Genomic DNA, 20602 nt, shown 5'->3' with positions numbered 1-20602 from the left:
TATTTGGGAGTTGTTTTTCAAAATAATTTTTGTCAACTGGAATCTGAAAATTTGACTTCTGAGTAGAAGTAATCCCCAGCCCCTTTCCCCGCATGCAGTACAGAGGCTCCCAGACCTTTCTACTGCCATTATTGCGCAAGCTCTGCACTGGTGGTAACACTGTGCATCGCGACATGCTTAACAGGAAACCGTTTAGGTGCTTCCGGGTTTTCCTGAATAGCCTGTATACTTCCTTTCTACATGTCAACCTTTCACCTTGAAGTTCTTGATAACCTGGAAGTCAGGTTCTTTAGTTGCAATATTCATAACATCAATTTCCTTTTGCATTTGAAGCCATTTTGCTCTAAGGTAGTGATAGCCCAGCAGTATTTGGGAGCAAACATTTATTTAAAAAAAAAAAAGACTGATATTTCATAGTAATCATAAGCAGTGTTTAATCTTTGACTATATGGTAATAGTTTTCTTTTTTTTTTTTTTTTTTTTACAACAGAAGGGCTTATTATAAAGTAAACTTTCGTTCCTTTGAACTTAGTTAACACGAACAAGCCTCTGGTCATTCAGCGCAGCACTGTAACAAATATGTGAATCGGAAGTGAACAAAATCCGCTAAATAAATCTGTGCAAGTGCATAAACGTCTTTAATCTCTCAATGCTGGTTGGCGGTAAGGAGCAGTAAGTGCCGTGGGGAGAGAGTGGGATCAGAGGGGAGCATCCACCGCGGCAGCGCACGTCACGTGACCACCTTGTCTACTGCTGGCCGAGTGAAGCGTGTTAGCAGGTAATAAAAACACACATTTTCCTCATCCTGTTCACCTTACTGTTAACGTTTCGCACTCGGTGTGCGTCAAACTTAATCGGTCGTTCGTTGGACCGGCGAGTAGCTGGCTTCCTTTGTCGCCGTAGCCGGGCTTTTAAAGGATGCCTCTTTGCAATTTTTCTGTTGTCTTGAATCCCGGCGAGCAATGTCGGGATGGGATTGTGCTCTGTGAGGCCTTTTTTTTTCTCCCCCCCCCTCCTTCCTCCTGTAGATTTGATACACCTTTGTCGCTGCCAGGCTCCGGCTCGGTTGGGTAATGTGAGCATTTTAACTGTATCCGCGCGTTTCGTTGTTGTATAGCAGCGGCCCCCAGAAACACGCACAGCACTTCCACGACAAGTTTGATGGATCAACTTGGACGAGATTTTGGGTAGCATCGTTAGCCGCAGCGTTTGTTCGACGCTAGCTAGTGTCAACGGTAGCACGAAGCGGCTAGCAGCGAGCTAGCGAGGACAAAGGGGACGGCAGTGTCAACAACACAAGAGTCTGTCAGTGTCGAGCCGATGGTTATGTCTTCAAATCTTTTGTGTTTGTAGGGTACGCGTAATGTATCCACATTTTGGACGTTAGAAACGACTAACACGGCAGCAACCAGCTAAAATGCAGCGTTGACTCAAAACAACACAATACTACAGAGTTAATTGTCTTTTAGCTGAAAAAAAGCCTCCAAATGCCACAAAAAATAGTAAACATTGTTGTGTAATTTTAGACATTTGTCATTGTTTTTTTGTTTTTTTTTCTCTTTTGTATACCCAAATGAATATTTAAACTCTGCTTTAAAAAGGCATCAAGTAATTTATCACATACGCTTATTACAGTATCGTTGCTATTGCAAACTAGATTGTCCATGACAGAAATTGGAATTATTCTAAGAAACTCAAATCTGCTGAAATTGTATAAAACGCCTGCTCTTGTTTCAGCTTTGTTCAATGGTGCGGCCAATGAGAAGCTTTGTGTTTGCCAGCGTCACGCAGAGCACGTATAGCTGGACTGCCATTGTTCTCTGACACAAAACAAATGGGTCAGTCGGGAAATCTAAACTTGTGCACTATGTTATGTTTTCAGTTTGCACATGTAGTTGCGTGTTTTAAAGGTGCACAGATCTGAGATCTTGTGGCTGAATTCTAATTCACAGATTTTGTAGGGCTTGTAGAGTACCAATGTTATTTTTCTGCTTTTTGCATATGTAGTTTTAAAAATGTTTGTTGCAAAACATTATTTTCTTAACACGTTCCAAAGTTACAGCCTCATGTATATGCATAGTAAATTCTCCCAGGTTCTTGTATAGGGGTATCTGCATAAATAAAACCAGGGGGAAAAAATGACAGCTTATATATATATATTTTTTTACTTTTTTACATGATTTATTTTCCATAAGATCTACTCAGAATAACCAGCTGCGTTCAATTTAAGATCTGAAGAGGAAAGAAACAGATGTGCTGCTGTTAGATTTAGTGATTCATTAATTTATTGCAGGTGTAAAAGAGCTTTAAAAGGCCTCTCTGTCCAGAGTAATAATTAATTTATTGTTTTAGAACCAGAGGAAGTACTGCTCAGCACTTGAAACAGAATCTCAGTGTCATTTTAAAACAAAACATCATACGATTTGACATAGCAGCCTATTCTGTTCTTAGAGTTGCCCAACAACAATCTGACTGTATTCTCCATCGAGAAGTAGAATCTTACCTTTACCGTGGGATTCCCTAGTCTGCCAAGATTTTGTAATCAACATGTGAAATGAAAGATATAGTTTAGCTCTTCAAAAAGCTAAAACAAAGTAACTTTAGAGTCATATGTTCCACTTGTTTTTTTTTGTTTTTTCCCCCTGTGTGAAAGCCTTTGTCTTTTCTCAGTGACGACTTCTACGCAGAAGAGTGTTGTCAATGCAACCTGCATCCTTACTGATCAGAAAACAAGTCATATTTTTAGTTATTGATCAGTCAGTCAACAGTCGGAGCAGAAATGAATCATAAAGTCTGCCAATTGCGAGTGCATATCGAGACTATTATGAAACTAATAGCAGCGGTGTAATAAAACATCACACTGAATTTGCAGTCGCGTAGCAAGACTCTGATTAGGATCCTCGTGTCGATTAGATCATTTCAATGCATCAGTTTTGTGTTTAGGGTCTAAATAGAAGCTCATGTCCCACATGAGACAGGATATGAGGTCTGGGGTGTGTTGTTTGTCCACGTTGTGTAGACTGTGGTGTTTGTGAAAGGACACTGGGTCGCTCTTCCTCCTTGACCCAGATTTTCAGCAAAGCTGTTGCGTCACCAGGCCAACTGTGCGTCTTACAGCCTCCACAAGGCCACTATTCATTACTCGAGAGTGAGGCTTTACTGTGCTCAAAGCATCTTCTGGCGTTGGATGCTCAGGAAGTTCTGTGGCATCAAACGAGGGGAAAGCTGCAGCTGGGTCGTAAACAGCCTTGTGGGAGTTATTAATTAGCATTACTGCTGGTAGCTTTTGCTCATTCTCTTATGTGGGTTTTACTTTTTGATTTCTGCAGGTTTTTCTATTTTGTACATACAGAGTTTTGTATATACTGTATATGATGAGCTTGCTGGGCGGCGACAAGGCCCGGGGTCCTCGGGAAAAAGCGCTGCCAGCAGCCCCTCACACACCACAGCCACAGAAGCAAATACAGGTGAGCGTCCCCGAACGCCAAAGTGTGGAAGCGCTCTCCTCTAAGCACTAGATAAGATGCGCTAAAGTTTTAATTTGGTTTGATTGCATCTGCAAAGTAGACATTATCCTAATGGGACAATAGGAAGTGGTTATTCCCCATTTATTTCTTCGCCATTGATTTTGAAAAACAACCAATTTAACAGCTACCACAAAAGTACTGCATCCCTTTTCAATGTCTAATGTGTCTGCGATACAGGCTACTGCTGAGCAGATCCGGCTTGCTCAGATGATCTACGACAAGAATGATGCTGACTTTGAGGACAAAGTTAACCAGGTGTGAAACACTTGGACATTTTGGTGGTTTAAGTTGCCCTCCACACTTATTGGCACCCTTGGTAAAGATGTGTAGGAAGTGCCAGAAAAGAGCAAACATTTCTTGAATGTTAGCATCATATGCTCACTAAACGTTTAAGGGGAAAAAAAATCCATACACGTGCAAATTTTCTGTTGGGGAAACTCGTTTTAACTCACCACATAGATATTAAACAGATTTTTGTGTATATAGGAGATCACCAATAATAAATACGAATTTTCTGTGTAGGTGAGCCATTTATTTCCAACTGGACCACATATTGTGATCATTTTTCTATTGGAGTACCCAGGAATAATGAATAATTTTTAGTTTTACTGGAAGATTCCAACAGGTTTGTTGTAAAAATTGCCTTGTATTTCTTTTTTATATATATATATATATATATATCTTTTTTATACCCCTCCAGGGTTTTTTTTGTGGGCTCTAGTGTCCCTTATATGACAGTAGGCTGACAGGAAAGGGGGAAGAAAAAAGGGGGGAAGACATGCAGCAAAGATCGCCTGGTCCGGGAGTCGAACCCGCAATGTCCACGTCGAGGACTCAATGCCTCCAAATATGGTTCGCGCTATCCCCTACGCCACCGCGGCACGTCCATTGCCTGGTATTTCAAAGAGTTTATATTACATGCATTCAGCGAGATTCCAGGAGTCTTTCGAAGAGAAGCAGGCTCTCGTAATCAAAGATTGACCACCAAACATAAAAGTGGGACACAGTTCCAGTAGAGTTTAGCACGTTCTAGATATTTGTTTGTGATGGTACAGCAAAAAAGGCTTTTCTAAACAACCACTTAGTGTGTAGGTAGCATCTAATAGTATATTTTCTCCCATCAGTACAATAAATGCGTCGTAATCAACAGTTGAATTTTCTTCTACATATCTTTATTTGGGGTACCAATTGGTGTGGAAGGTGCTGAAACTCTGTCAACATCTTTGATGCTCTTGTGAGGTTCCAGTGGGAATGCTGTGTTTTTTCATCTCTGACACAAGCAGACGCGTGTAAAGTGTGTGTTGTTCCTTTTCCAGCTGATGGAGGTGACTGGGAAGAATCAAGATGAGTGCATGGTAGCGCTTCATGACTGCAATGAGGATGTTAGCAGAGCCATCAATTTCCTCCTGGAGAGCACTTCGGACATGGTAAGTGGAAGCTCCTTTCATCTGGTAATGGGGATTTGTTCATTCAAGGGTTTCGTTTTAATTCAATAAATGCTCAGAATAACTGGGAAGCGAGTGGCTAGTTGTAGAAAAACATGTTAAATCTTTGACAACTAACACCAGTTTCTGGATAAGTACTGTATCTTTAAACTTGTGCTGTTATTCATTTACACACAAGATGTTACTGTGAGCTTTAGCATTTCATCAGATGAAATCTGTGTCAGGTTTGGGCATTAACGCTAGTTGGAGACTATTCAACAGGCCAAACGTAGTGTTTGTATAGAGATCAAGGGTGTTTAAAGCAGGATTCGGGGGCCAAGTGCGGTCCCCAGACTATTTTTGTGCGGCCCTCAGACCACAAATCAAGAATAAATTAAATAAATTAGGACAAAATTACGACTTTTAAGTTAAAATTTACTAAACAAATGTGGAGTGTCAAGCTTTCTGGTTTCATTCTACTGTCATGGTAACTCGGGCCACATCTACTCATTGACTTCTACTATATAGGACACATTTGTGCACCTAAATTTACTTTTGATTGCTGTAGAAAAAATTTTAAACAAATGAATTATTTTTTTCTTTCCTCAATCAGGCCCAAATTACTAATAAGCAAACTGGTTGCCTTTTACTTAACAAGAAAAACGTGCAAAAAAACATTTGAGGTTTTGGATCTACGATTTTGTTCCTATAAAAAAGATAAATCAGATTTACTTTTTTTCATCAAAATAGTTCATGCTTAGTTTGTCATTGAGTAGGTACAAATATATTATTTTTGGTGATTTTAGTTTTTAACAATGATTCACTTTTGTCCTGTGAATCCTTTTGAGCTGAACCTTTTGGCCCACGTGACAGAGTTTGCACACCCCTGATACAGACCATTCATTTATGTCACTTGAAACACATTCACCTACTAAATACTGCAGTTTTCCAAGCGGTCCGCGATGGGTGTAAATAGTGATGCATATTGACATTTGAAAATGTAATTTGATATACTGCACAGCCACAGTATTTATGACAATAATTTTTATGTTGACAGTCGGAATAAAACAGGTAACTTGTTTTTATAATTAGATCTAAAAAAATTTAAAAATTTCTGCAGCAAAAGATTGATATATTTATTCTTGGGTGATAAACTGTTCTACCCATAATCAGTAAATTCTAATGAACACTGATCATGTTTTTATTTATTTTTTGTGTCCTCTCCTCTTTTGCATTCAGACCTCATGGGAGACAGTGGGGAAGAAGAAGCCTCTGGTGAAGGAGAGCCCATCAGAGAGCAAAGAGAACAAGGAGAACCGGGAGAAGAAAGGGGAGCGGGAGGCAAGCAAGGGCCGCGCCTCGGCCAACCGCAAAGGAAAGGGGGCCAGTCGGAACCGGCAGGGTCAGGACCCAGGGCTTAACAATGAAGTTAAATTTAGTTCAGAACAGGCAAAATGTCTTCCTGTTGAGTTCTGTAGTTGTTGTTGATGAATTTTTGTTTATTTTATTAACAGCACGTCCAGAGGAGAACGGTGTGGAGGCGACTCCACTGGACAAAGGTTCGGATCGAGGGCGAAGAGCCAGGGGAAGCAGAGGTAGGAGCATGAAAATGTAGCACTGGAAGAATGATGAGTAATAAGTGAATGGGTCTGACTTTTGTTTGGATATTCTGCAGGGTCAGGAGGTCGGGGTCGAGGCAGAGCGCCACCCGGAAGCAGGTTCTCAGCACAGGGCATGGGGTATGGCGGCAACACACAACTACGTTTATTGCTTCAGACCATTGCCTACTGTTCTGTTTTTAACATGTGAAGTTAACCTGCGAGATTTGAGAAAGAGCAAACCAAGGTGAGTTTTAACCTTTGCCGGACTTTGTTTGTCTTTTTGATCAGGACTTTCAACCCAGCAGACTACACCTCAGAGGCTGGGACTGGGACCACACAGACTGAGGGTTGGGACACAGCCAACAGCAACAACAACAGCAGCAGCACAGATGGGACAGGTGAGTCCTGGAGAGAGTGTGCTGCACATATCACTGTGATCTGTCAGTGTGGGAAAGCATTATATGTGTGTGTGTGTTCTTCCAGTTGCCTGGAGAAATACCATGGAAGACTGGACAGCTGAGGAGTGGAATGAAGATGTCAGTGTGAGTAAAAAGTCTGATTGTCTCTGTCTGTGTCTGTGTATCTATTTGGGCTGCAGCGTACACTAATCTCACGATACACGATATTCTGCTCACAATACAATATATATCACGATATTTAGCCAACGATACTCCTCGCTACGATTCAATACAATACATTTTTAAGATTTTCTGAAAGATTTTAGAGGGACAGAGTGCTTTTGGTGACATTTTGTGACTGTCCCATAGACTTGACTTGAATTAGTTGAACTGATGGTGTAATACTGGTGTAATAAATGTTGTTTTTGTTATACATCTGCTTTGTTTAAATGTTAATTGTGTGGCTTTGTATATTTTGTTATGCAGAAAAGGAACCTTTTTGTCTTATTCATTTATATTACATAATGTAATTTATCTATTTCATTATTTAATTTATTCTATCTGGTTGTTTCATTGCATGTCATTTTAAATGTACATGTGCAACTGGGTAAAACTGTCATGTGTGATAGCTGTGATTTTAATTCATGTTGATTTGACATAATATTCAAAGTAGGATTTAATATATCGATACTTTCAGGAAAAAATCAGTACTTTCTGAGAAAAAAAAATCCATAAATATCATAGAATCAATAAATTTACACTGCCCTAGTTTTTATATATACATATATATATATATAATACACACTGTGTGTTTCTTTATCCATACAGCTTTCAGAGACCAAGGTTTTCACCTCCTCAAGTGCACCTGCTGTTGAGAACCATATCACCCCTGGGCAAAGGTTAGTCTTGCAAAAATAATCACACCTCTTTGAACGTATGCGATGCCACGATTTCAAATTAAAACCTTTTTTGACACATAAAAATCTGAAAAATGTTGCACATTTCAATTCAGTTCCCTTCACTCTAATATTCCACCAAAAACAATCAAGTGGAAATTATTGGACTGAGGTGGAGGTTCAGCTTCTAGCAGGGAAACAAACCCAGACACGTAGCAAGAGCTATAATGTAACATATTTGAAAAATGTTGTTCTTTCTTGTGCAGTCCTAATACCTCTTAGAGATTGGGTTTATGTACTGGAAAAATTTATGTATTTACAAAAGCTCGTGTGTGTGTTAGTCTGGACCTGGCTTCTCTGCTGCAAAAGCCTGGAGTAGGAGGAAGAGAGCCACCTTCCTCTTCTTCCACACCGAGTCTGGTCTTCACCAACTCCCACCACCATCAGCAACCGCCACCCAGCCGCAGCACGACCAGCAGCACGAGCTACGCCCACGCTGCTCTGGTAAAAATAAAAAAGAACGCTGCGTTCTTGTTCGTGTTTTCCTTTGTTTGTTGTTCACAATCATTATGCCACCAAAAATAATCATTCAGAACTTCACTGTTGTTGTTGGGGTTTTTTTTTTGTTTTATTTCACCAGTCTTCGGTTCTGGGGGCTGGTTTTGGGGACTTGGGCCAAGCCAAGAGGCCTCAGCCTAGTGCTGGTGCTCAGATCCTGGAACAGCTCAAGGGTCCCGGTTTGGGCCAGCTGCCCTCATCCCAGGCTGCCCCCCCTGTAAGCACCCCAGGAAGCAACACCTCCACGGGTCGGCTGCCGGGCCTGGGAGCGCCGGTACCGCCGCCATCATCCTCAAGCTGGGACATGAAAGCTTCAGAGTCCAACAGCGCATCCTTGTCCTCGCAGTTCAGTCGTAAGTGGTCTCGATGTTTTCGTGGCGAGTACATCTATCGATGCTGCGCGAGAGGCAGCGTACACCCTGGACAGTTTGGCAGTCTGTGTGTAAACTATGGCTGCAACTAATGATTGTTTGTCGATTAATCAGTTCATCTGAAAATGATTATGTTGGTTATTGCTTATTCTGACAACTAATCGATTAATCGGATAGCCATTATTTTAGTTACCGATTATTCGGACAATCATTCTGATGATTAATCGATTAAGCTGATGAAATTGTTGCCACATTCTGCAGATTTTCCATTTAAGCCTCTGATATACAATATTAGAAATATATTTAGAGATGCATCTAATACTTTTAAGTCATTTTTTAAATAAGAGCATGAAGATTTTATTGCCTAAAATACAGTAACAGCATTGTATGCATCATCACTTGTAGCAAAAGATGCATTTGCAGTGAAAATAAAACAACCTCAAACATCAATGTGTGAAAAGCTCAGCGTTTTCTGCTTTACTCAACTTCAGTACAGAGTAGGACTAATGTTGACTATTTTCTGTACTAACCAAATGATAATAGCAAAAGTTGCTTTACAGGAGCTATTTTTTTCTTTATGTACAAAAAAGGTGAAGCTTTAACAGTGCTACTTGAGTAGTTCTGGATAGAACATATTTACTGACAATTTTATTTCTTTATTTTTTATCTTAAATGCAAAGTGCATATATTTATTGTGCAGGTTTGTCTTAACTGTCCTGAATGTGTTGTTCTTCCAGCTACTGGCCTTTTTTTGAATCTGTATACTCCAGTTAACAACTAATCGAGCGCCAAAGTTGTTGACGATTAATTCAATAATTGATTAATCACGATTAATCGTTTCAGCCTAAAGTAAATATGTATTTTGTTATTCCTTCTTCCTTGCTTTTGTTTGCAGGTGAATTTGGGCTGCAGCCGGAGCCTTCTCTGGTACTGAGCCAGCTGGTTCAGAGGCACAGCGGCCCCTCCTTGCCTCTGGCACGCCAGCCCAGTCCACCGATGCAGCAGCAAGCAGCCCCTGCTTCAGCCTCGCCTGCTCCCCAACACATCAGCACGCCAGCACAGGCCGGCCCGGTGACGGCTGCTGCTGGTGCTAAGCCTGGGGCTCCCAGTCCGGGGCTGGACTCCCACGGGAGCAGCACGCCGCAGCAACAGCGGGGGCAGCTCAAAGGCCCGAAACGAAGGATACCTCCTACATCGAAGGTAGGAGTGACGGTGATGCACCGGGAGAAAAAGGGCCTGCTGTTAAAGCTTGAAGGAGGCGGTGACATGTATAAATGTGTTGCCTCCTCTCTGGCAGATCCCATCCACAGCAGTAGAAATGCCAGGCTCAGCTGATGTTCCAGGGCTAAACCTCCAGTTTGGAGCTCTGGACTTTGGTTCAGAGTCAGCACTGCCAGAGTTTGGGGTCGTGGACAACTGTGTGAGCGCAGTGTCTCGGGAGTCCACGCCGGCGCCCGCCCCAGCACCACCTGCATCAGGACCAGGGACCCAAAGCCACACAAGTCTGTATTCAAAACCTCTCAGGTACTGCTGCCTTCTGACTAAATGCATCTGATTAATATAATTTCTAAAAATAGTTCACATTTTGTACAAGAGGTGATCTTACTTCTTGATGTTGATTAGGTGTATTACTGCTGAGATTGGGAAGTTGAAGAGTTATGATGGTTATGATCATTTTAACAACTGATAATTCTGACTAGTAAAGAAAAAATTGGCACATTCTGCAAGTTTTTTATTTAGCCACGAAAGCCTTCAATACAATATCAGAAGTATTAGATGCAAATATACAAACTATGCACAGTTCCTTTTTTTAAAAAAACAAAACAAAACATTTTTGCTTAAAATGCAACAAGTGCATGCTTGATCAAATACTTGCAACATCAGCATGTGAAAAGTTCAGTCCATTCTGCTTGACTTTGCATCAGTACAGTGTAGGGCTAATCTGTTGACTGTTTTATATTAACCAATTTATACCTGGATAACAAAAGGTCCTTAATGTAATAATTATAAAGGGTTTTTTTTTTATCTTAAATGTAAAATATTTATATTTTTTCTACAGTTTTGCCTCAATTACTCCAAAATGTCATTTTTTGAGTGTGTATACACTCCAGTTAACAATTGATTGACTAATAAATTAATGATGATCTCAACAATCGATTCATCACTAGGAACCTGATTAATAGTTTCTGCCCCAGTGATGTTCCACTGGATTGTCTTATTTTCTTTGGATATGTTAAAGGAATGTTTGCTGTTAATAATTTACTACTTAACTGAAAATGCAATAACACTTTTCTACAAGCATTAAGCCACAATCATAAGAGTTAGTTAAAAACTTTAAATGTTGTCAGGTTGTATTTCAGTGTATTTTCTCTAAGTTACATCCAATTTGTTGATTGCAATGCGACAAAGATGTCAAAGTGTACAAAAACCCGCCAGAGAGGCGTTTACTGTTTTATCCTAACCCCCCCCCCCCCCCTCCCCCCCGTTTCTGAACTGCAAACGGTGCAACACTTCTTACTATGTGTGTGTTTTTCAGTGAGTCGCTGGGCAGCTCTCTCTCAGTCGCCCTCCCTTCGCCCCTCTTGTCGTCTGAACCGGTGTATCACTCCTCCAGCGCGGCCATGCCCAGCCTCACGCCATCGTTGGGGGCAAACTGCCCCGCTAACCCTCCGTCGTCCACCTCAGCGACCTCAACCACCTCATCTTCTGCACCTTCTACCTCCTCCCACTTCTCCTCAGTAGGGGGGAGTTACGAAGGTACAATGCCCCCTCACAATCGGCTTGCTTTTTCCCAGAGCAAGGACCCAACGGGACCGGTGATGGTAAGCAAGCCAGCTTATCTTCCCTTTTTAAAGGATGCTGTCATGGTTCTTACCAATTGGCAATCAACTAACCTAAAACTGCAATTTTTTGTCAGAATGGTCTGAATGGTGTGAGAACTTCAGCTGCTCTAGACAGTGAGTTACCCACCACTGCTTTATTTTTAGCTGTTTGGATAGAAGAGGTGCATTTACGTTATCAGTTAGCTGCACACAAGTTATTTCTGTGTTTCTCAGCGTCATCGGCTTCTTCTACACCAAAGCCAGAATCGCCGTCTGTGAACATCAACACCAACGGTCCCTCAGCGTCCTCCCACTTAACCCCCACCCTGTCCCCACACAGCTCCACCACGCTCTCCAGCCTAACACAAGACCTGCCGTCAGCTAACCAGCTGAACTCGCTCAACAGGTTGATCAAGTCTCGCCTTAAGTGTCGTAACTTTAGAAGAGCTCCGCCAACTTTGTGTTTTTTGTTATAGACTTATAGAAGTCGCATAATCGAATCCTGAGTTCAACTATCCTTTTTTTTTTTCTCCTCCCCCGACCCCTAACAGCCATGTCAGCAGCCATTCCTCGGTTTCAGCTCTGGGATCAAGTTCTCTCACTGTGAGTACCTGGGGCTGGGGCTGCATCGAAACTAATATCAGTGCAAAATGATCTGGGTTCCTGCCCTGACAGGGATTAGATTTAGATATTTTCCAGATCTGGATCACTGTGGAAGGAGAAAAGGGGGAAAAAAAAAGTCTCTTTCTCTGAACTACTTTATCTGTTTCATAGTCTGAAGATCGTGTCCATTCATCCAACCATTCAATTATTGCTCCATTCCGCTGTCTGTATTTCTGTTTCATTCCAGTTCCAGAGTTAAGTGTTCTGTACAAAATAAAATTTTATTGATCCTTGAGATGACAAATTATTGTGATAGGCCTACCCTCCACTTTTCTGTCTTGACATCCATCTATCTGTCTATTTATCCATTAATCTATTCGTTCCTAATGTCTATTTTTCCAGCTTTCCTCCATCTATTCTTTATTCCGTCAATCTCTTCTTAGCAATTCCACATTTCAAGCCAGACCACTCCTCTAAAGTTATTGGGAACTTTTTAATTTATACTTTAAAAACAAGCCAAACTGAATCAAGAAATTTACATTTTAAATCTCGGAAAGCCTCGAAACACAGCATGGATAATGTTCACACACAGGATGGATTACTTGCCTCACTTTGAATGTTCCCTGTGCTTTGTTGTTGTTTTTTTTAAATGTTGGACAGTATACGAGTGTGGACAGCAGCAACGTAAGCTCCCTCACTCCCTCGTCCAGCTCTTACACACCTTCACAGCCCACAAACTCATCGCTCCACTCAGCCCACAACAGCAGCAATAGTAGCAGCATCAGCCACCTGGCAAACATGCCCAGCATGGGCAGCAACATGAGCAGCACGGTCGGAGGCATCACCGGCACCAGTGGATTCCACTCGGCCGCCGCCATCGCCACCAGCACGGCGCTGGGACTCGGCTCCAATGGAGCCACCGCCGCGTCCAACCTCTCCGTACCGAGGACCACGGCGCTGCTCTCCTCCACTGGTAGACGGACGCCACTGAAACAGCGGGGAATTTTGAATCACTTTCCAGTTGGTTGCATCATTTCTGTGTCTGTGTGTTGATAGGCAAAACTCCTCCCAACCTTTCCCAGGGAGTGCCTCCTCTACTACCAAACCAGTATATAATGGGACCAGGGGGCCTGCTGCCCGCTTACCCGGTAAGTGGATCATCAGAAGTCGGGCTGAAATGAACGGCCAGTAGGTTAATCGTTGATTAATCGTTAACTGGAGCATGCAGATCCAAAACAGGCCAATTGCCTCGAGAAGAACATATTCAGAGAAGTAATTAAGTCACCACTGTCCAAAATATAACATTTTGCAGCGAAGAATAAAGCCTTTATCTGTAAATATGTCCAACCCAAAACGCCACAAGAGGCATAGTTTTAGCTTTAGTTCATGTACTGTATAAAAATCTCATGTTAAACACCTCTTGCTATCCAAAAATGAATTGGTTAACCCAAAAAATAATCGACACATTACCCCTAACTGGACTGATGCTAAGTCACCCGGAAAGGACTGAGTGTTTCACATGTTGATGTTAGAAGTATTTTTTAGCTGTAGATACATCCATTGCTACAAACAATCAGACATACATGTGTTAATTATAATAACCAATAGATGAATCGATAACTAAAATAGTGGTAAGTTGTGGCCCTAATCACAAGGAGTGAGTGAAGGTCACTAGATTAACGCACCTTAAAGTATCCAGCTCCCAATGCAAATTAAGTTCATTGGCAACTTTTCAAATCTGTTTGCAACAAATATTTCACTCTGAATCAGTGCTAATAATTACATAAAACTATCATGAGAGGGTTTTTTTTTATTATTTGACAATAAATCATGCATTCAATGACTACTGGAGTCTCAAAATTATTCAACCCCATTAATAAGATTTATCATAAGACCACACATTTGCAAATCAGATCAGATCGGGTACATTCGATGGAACCAATGAAGGTCTTCTTTTATTTGAGTTGTGTAAAAATAGATCACTTCAAATACCTGGAATGTTGATGGTTGTAAAATATGACTAAGTCAAGATGGCCTTAAAATTTCACAGAAGAGATCACTGCCTTGTAGAAAAGAGGAGGATCATAAACAATAAGAGAAGCCCTGCATTTGGAAGTGTGCTTCTAAAGTTTAAAGTTAAATGAAGAGTGCGTTCCTCACCTGGCGGCAAAAACAGGAAGCCATCAACTGCCAACAGCTTCCTGCCGAGGCAGGTGGTCAGATACTCGCGACTGAAGGGAAAACACCTGCAGGAAGCCTTGGTGGGAAACGTTTCAGTTTCCCTGATGGGCTCCTCCACGCTTGAAGTGAAAGATGTACATAACTTCTGAACCAAAGGCAAAATTAGTTCACAACTAAATAAACAAGCCAAAGCAGCTTTGAAATTCTGTTCTGTGAAACAATCAGAAAAGGGGAACTTTGCCTGTGGATTAGGACGAATAAAACATTCGCTACAAAGAACCCCACAACTGTAGGGAAGCATGGTGCTCGCTTGGTGACGCTCTATCAGCTTTGCTTTGGAAACCTGAAGCCGATGGATTAAATCAACAGGCAGGAAGTCTTGTTAAGGATATTAATGGAGGGCTGTGGCCAGAAGTTGGGCTCTGGGCGGTAAGCATGTTTTCAGCAGGTTGTAAAAGCAGAAAGGCCCTCCACTTAGTGTTAAAGATGATTGTTGTGAAAAAAAACTGGCAGTCACTGAAAGTGGCATTTTGTATTTAATTTGGAAACGCCACCCTACACCCTATTAGTTCTGTTGAGCCACTTAAATGGTGTTTTTTTGTTTGTTTGTTTGTTGTTGTTTTTTTTACATTTGTTAGTTTTTATATAATACAGGTAAAACAAAGTTGGTGTCGGTGTTCAGTAATGTAGGTACAACTGAATATCTTCACATAAGCATAAATACATTGCTTCAACAAGAATGGCATAATTTCAGAAACTATCAAACACTCAATTTAAAACCATCGATCAAATTTTACGCTGCAGTCTCGAGTTTGATAGTGTTTTCATAGAAATAATTTAATTTTCAGAATTTTTGTCATCCGTTTTGTAGACTGTGCAACTCAGTTTTTTTTTTTTTTCCCTTTTCACAGCAGATCTACGGCTATGAAGACCTCCATATGCTCCAGTCTAGACTGCCAATGGTAAGACACGCATGTTAAAGGGACAGCTTGTGATTGGAGACAGAATATATGGTGTTAACTATTATAAGTACTCGGTGTATACAAACAGGTGAAACACATTTCATCTTCCCATTTTTGTGTGTTTTCCAGAATGGAAACTCATTTGACTTTAGCACAAGTTGTAAGATATAACTGCTTGTAACCATTTAAGCGAACATTAATTAAACAATCCAGTGCTGGCCTTTTAAAGAAGCATGTGGTCAGGATTCTGTCATGTATTGAAAATTTGAGATTATCTAGATAAGACACTGATTACTCACAAGCGCTTTCTATAATCCTATTTAGAAAGAAAACCTTCAAATGATAACCGTGCATGTAGTGCTGCAACTATCAACTATTTTAGCAATCAATTATTGAGATGATTAGTCAATAAATCGGATTAAAAAACTGCAGTATTCAGATTTTTTTTATTTACCCACTAAAGCTTGTTGTTATGCAATATTAGAAATGCATCAATACATGCAAACAATTCCTTCTCCTAAATAAGAAAGCATTTTATTGCATAACATGCAATAACAGCATCCCTTAAGTGTATGCGCAATCATTAGGAGATTCAATTATTTTTGCATTAGTGGAGTACCAATTGTATGGCAACTAGTGCTTAATAGAATATTTTTAGCTTTAGTTTTTTTTTATACAATTTAAACCAGGTGAAACTGCAGTGCTGGGTAGAACATATTCATAGACACGGGTTTTTTTTTATTTTATCTTGAATGTAAATGAGAATATACTGTCTATATATACAGTATATATATATATATATACACCTTTTGCACAGTTTTGGCTTAATTACTGCTCTGAGTGTGTTGTTCTTCTAGGCTAATAGTCTTTTTTTATGTCTACTCGGAAAAAAACCCCCAGCCAGTTAACAGTTAATCGATTACTATATTAGTTGATAATTATTTCAATAGTCGATTAATCAATTCAGTCCTGCTTATGTGGTTTTTTTGACAGTTACACAACTGTGTGTGTGTCCCCTGCTCCTTTAGCCCTCTCTGCAGGATTACTATGGAATCACATTCCCTGGACCAACAGCAGCTCTCTCTGGCAGAGACGGGAGTCTAACCAACAACCCTTATTCAGGTTCAACTCCTCCTGGTTCTCTTGTTTGATTTCTTCTATAACCCGGCGTCTGCTCACATAAAATCTCTCCTCCATCCCCCCCTTGGTCAGGTGACATCACAAAGTTTCCCCGGAACGACTCCACCTCCCCAGCGCCCCCTACCAGCCTGGCAGCCCCCCAGCCTCCCCAGGCCCAAAGCCAAGGTCAGAGCCAGGCGCAGCCTCAGCCCCCCCAGGCGCAGCCCCCGGCCCAGCCACAGCACCACAGCAGCCAGCAGGCCTTTCTGCCGCCGGGCTACAGCTACACGGGCCTGCCGTACTACCCCGGCGTGCCCGGCGCCGTGCCCAGCGCCGCCGCCTTCCAGTACGGCCCCACCATGTTCGTCCCGCCCGGAGGCCCCGGGCCGGCCTCGGCGAAGCAGCACAGCATGAGCCTGGGCCTGGGCAACCCCTCGGCCAGCCCCTTCCAGCAGCAGGCGCAGCAGCAGCCCAGCGGTTACGGCCAGCACGCCTTCAGCTCAGGTTCGTCCCGCCTTTCACAGAGTTCCCCCGTCATACAGGAAGGACTTTCAAATCTTCCTGGGCCGTTTTTGTCATTTTCAACGCACATTTTTGCTTGCAGGTTATGAGGAGCTGACAGCAGGGCCAGCGGGAGTAGAGTACAGTAAAGGTTACAACTCCTCTTCACAGGCACAAGCCAAATCTGCTGCTGCAGGGCCTGGAAAAGGTAAGATGGAATGAAAAACGATCACATCGTTCCTGAGATGCAAGCGCCTCTCCTGTGTTCACTCCAGGTGTCTCAGTGACATCCAGTAACTCCGGCGTGCCAGACATCAGTGGAAGTGTTTACAATAAGACCCAGGTCAGGCCGCCTGAACTCCGCTTCCCATCATCATTCTGTCGTCACCCCGTTTTTTTTTTTTTTTTATTAACTACCGCCTTCCTTTAATCTGCCCGCAGTCTTTCGATAAGCAGGCTTTCCATGCAGGGACCCCTCCTCCGTTCAACTTGCCGTCGGCCCTAGGGGGTCCCGGACCGCTGAACCCCGGAGCAGCTCCTGGAGGCTATGCACCCGCCCCATTCCTCCACATCCTGCCTCACCAGCAACCACACTCACAACTGCTGCACCACCACCTCGCTCAGGACGGACAGGTGAGCTTTTGATGGGCGCTTATGGTTTTACAAGCTTTCTGTAAAATTGACTAACCTCACTCCCGATAAAATATAGATCTTGTTTTTCTATTTGCTTTGTCATTTTGTTGCAAATAATAATTTAATTAAGTTGAATTCTGTTCTCCCAGTGAGTTTTCACCCCCACATGCCTCTGGTGATGTCACACAAAGCAATAATCAGGGTTGAGTCTGCCGATAAATCGATTTAGATTAACTGGATTATTAGGTTTTGTAGATGTAACTTTTGGAAAATGTGGATTTTTTTTCTCCACCAGTGCACTATTTGTGTTTCGACAGTTCAGATTGACCACATAATGTTTTACACTGTGTGATGGGGAGAGAGTTAAAGTGTTGCTTACAAAAGTAGTGATAGAAAAGTTGAAAAATATACAAATCTCTAATGTTGTAGCAGTATTAGTAATAATATTAAACTGATTAATTTTCATACAGGAGTCAAGATGGCACAACTTCATGTTGACACATTACATCACACTACAAGTAGTGTAAGAAGTTGGTTGGAGCTTTTTTAAAAAAATTAAAAAATAAATAAATCTTCAAAACCAAATGACGCTAATCATGCGTTTTCATAAGTGAAATAACAATGACGTTTGTTTTTTATTTTTCACCTTAAATATTCCACAAATTTTCAACATTCTATTGTATTTTCTGCCATTTGTTTTAATATAATCATTAAAATGTTGCTTCTTTAATTTGAACATAAAAAAAAACTAATTTTACATGGCAGGTGTTAAATATAAAGGTCATAATTTGTGAGGGGATAAAAAAAAAAAGAAAAATACCAGGAGTTAAAACAAAAATGGCTCCTTGGCCTGTAAAGTTTCAACTGGATTGGAATTTGTGGGGAGGAAAAAATAAATAAATCTTGGGTTGTTGGAAAAAGACGGGCTGTATTCTGGGCTGCTGTGCCAAGCACACACAAAGTAGAATCAGAAAATGTGTTAAAATACATTTAAACCACTTAAAAGTATTTATTTTTTAATTATTTTTGCTGTTAAGTTGATATATGAAGATTTGTTTTATTAGATATTCCAGCAGAACAAACAGAAGAACGTCCTTTTAGATTATTGTGTTTTTGGTTAACGGTCAGACGTTTGGTTCCTCAGGGCGGGCCGAGCCAGCGTGGTCAGTCCAGCAGCCTGCAGCAGAAGAGCCAAGTCAACAAGTCGAGCTACGGCAGCTCCCCTTACTGGGCCAACTGAGACGGTTGCATCTGCAGAGAGAATGTGTGTGTGTGTGCAGACATACACACACACACACACACGGGTCGATATCGCGCGATCGTTGAGGGACAGAAGCGTTTTTACAACACAAGCTAAAATAAACACACACTACCATCCTCTCCCCCCCCCCCTTTGCTCTGTATATCCCCCTTTTCAAATTTATGGCTGTTGTATGTAAAATATATTTATGTATTTATACAGTATATATGTATTGGTAGGACATAAAATGTGGTTTTCTGCATTGTTTTTATTTTGAAGGACATTTTATTTCCAAAAAAAAAAAGAAGAAAAAGAAAGAAAGTGGAACGATGAGAATGCTAAACCATGGAGATAAAGTTGGTGAATATACTTGAACACAAGCATCTTGTGATGTGATTTTTCTTTGTTTGCAACCATAAGCTGAGAATGGTGTACATAGATTATACGCATCATTTTCGAAGCAAAAGGCCTTTTTTATTATTATTATTTTGGGGGCAGGGGGAACTATGTTTTTGTAACTTTGGTCGCCCGCATCTGTGAATCCTTATACTGAGGGTGACTTTAATAGCCTGACTTCTCTTCTTTCTCCCAGTTTCTTTCCATTTGTCTCTCATTCCTGAATTCTTACTTGTTGGCTGGTTTGATCAGCCAAGCCTTGGGTTTGATGTCATTTTAATCCTTGTTGTCCAAATTAAAAGTTATTAACAGTTCTTAGTGATCTGGCATTAATATTTACAAGTTTCGTTGAACTCGATTCCCCCACCACCTTCATTCATATGCAGCCTCTTATGTTTCAGGGTTCAAATGGCATTAGGGGAGAATGGAAACATTTATTTTAATCGGCGTAAAATTATGCAACGATACATTTTGTGTCCATTTGTGGTTTTTCCGAGGCTTTCTCAATGCGCCCCAATCCTCAAAAACTGCAAACGCAGCTGTTGTGGTGTGTTCAGGTGCTGGTGGAAGGCTCGTTCATCTGCCTTGTCATATTCGTGAGATTTAAAGTGCAACTTATTGCAGGCGATTTCAACACAGATTTTTTAAAAAATAGGTCAAATAATTACATAGATGTACGCAGTTTAAAGTACGGCGTTCTAACTATCTGTGCTACCTATTCATCCGTCCTACCTGGTGGCAATGCGCATGCGCACATCGATGCTACGTCACATACTACTTACTCAGCAGATTTCTTATCAAAGCATCCTACCTGCATAGATAGACATAGCTACTGTATCTATCCGTGCTACGGTAGGAACGGCTGACGAGAAGCAGCTTTGCGCATGCGTGATTCATTTCCGTTCAGTTCAATTCAAATTTATTTAATCAAGGACAGCACATTGAACAAAACTACATGTGGGAAAACAGAGAAACTATTGTTTTGTGCGAACGTCTTCTAACCTATGCACAAATTTAATTTCTTGGTTTCACCTTTATTTAAAGACGGTAATATCAAAAGTTAATAATTGCTGTCATGTACACAGACACCAACCTTGAATTTCTGGCACTGTAAACAAGAAAAACATAAAAATGTATATCAGAGAAAGCTATCTCCGTAACAATGTAGGTCAGTATAAATCAGTCTTCACGTATTTGTTTTAGTTTTAGCCAATGTTTCGTCTGGGAATCGAAAACTCTTAAGATCAGTTTCCATTTTTATTCCTGAAGGTGGGGTCTCTGTGTGCAGGTGAGGTTTTCTGAATCAGGTTACTGTCTGAGCTCGGGGAAGTGGGAGGGGTTCACGGTAGCGTGGGAATTCTGGCTCTTTT

At 41.3% G+C, this 20602-nt stretch overlaps 1 protein-coding gene across 3 annotated transcripts; it reads left to right on the top strand.

Moving 5' to 3' along the window:
- The first annotated feature begins 683 nt into the window (after positions 1 to 683).
- ubap2 (ubiquitin associated protein 2) lies at positions 684 to 19546 on the top strand. 3 transcript variants are annotated; one of them, XM_023324935.1, is made up of 27 exons: positions 684 to 778; positions 3330 to 3467; positions 3705 to 3782; positions 4844 to 4954; positions 6191 to 6353; positions 6466 to 6546; positions 6627 to 6690; positions 6841 to 6950; positions 7036 to 7094; positions 7779 to 7849; positions 8188 to 8350; positions 8487 to 8757; positions 9671 to 9975; positions 10073 to 10299; positions 11312 to 11597; positions 11693 to 11732; positions 11832 to 12003; positions 12149 to 12200; positions 12861 to 13173; positions 13257 to 13348; positions 15293 to 15343; positions 16372 to 16465; positions 16556 to 16966; positions 17067 to 17171; positions 17239 to 17306; positions 17405 to 17596; positions 18741 to 19546. In XM_023324935.1, the coding sequence occupies exons 2-27, from the start codon at positions 3372 to 3374 to the stop codon at positions 18834 to 18836; spliced, it is 3771 nt and encodes a 1256-aa protein (XP_023180703.1). In that variant the 5' UTR covers positions 684 to 778; positions 3330 to 3371; the 3' UTR covers positions 18837 to 19546. The 3 variants fall into 3 exon arrangements, with proteins under 3 accessions (XP_023180703.1, XP_023180704.1, XP_023180702.1); XM_023324934.1 differs by lacking the exon at positions 684 to 778 and having other exon boundaries at positions 15296 to 15343; XM_023324936.1 differs by lacking the exons at positions 684 to 778; positions 17405 to 17596; positions 18741 to 19546 and adding an exon at positions 789 to 1075 and having other exon boundaries at positions 17067 to 17292.
- The last annotated feature ends 1056 nt before the right edge of the window (positions 19547 to 20602 follow it).

This window comes from Xiphophorus maculatus, chromosome 20, assembly GCF_002775205.1.
Source record: "Xiphophorus maculatus strain JP 163 A chromosome 20, X_maculatus-5.0-male, whole genome shotgun sequence".
In the NCBI taxonomy this organism is placed as follows: Eukaryota; Metazoa; Chordata; class Actinopteri; order Cyprinodontiformes; family Poeciliidae; genus Xiphophorus; species Xiphophorus maculatus.
Note: the sequence above shows the minus strand (reverse complement) of the source record. Positions and strands in the feature narration are given on the sequence as shown.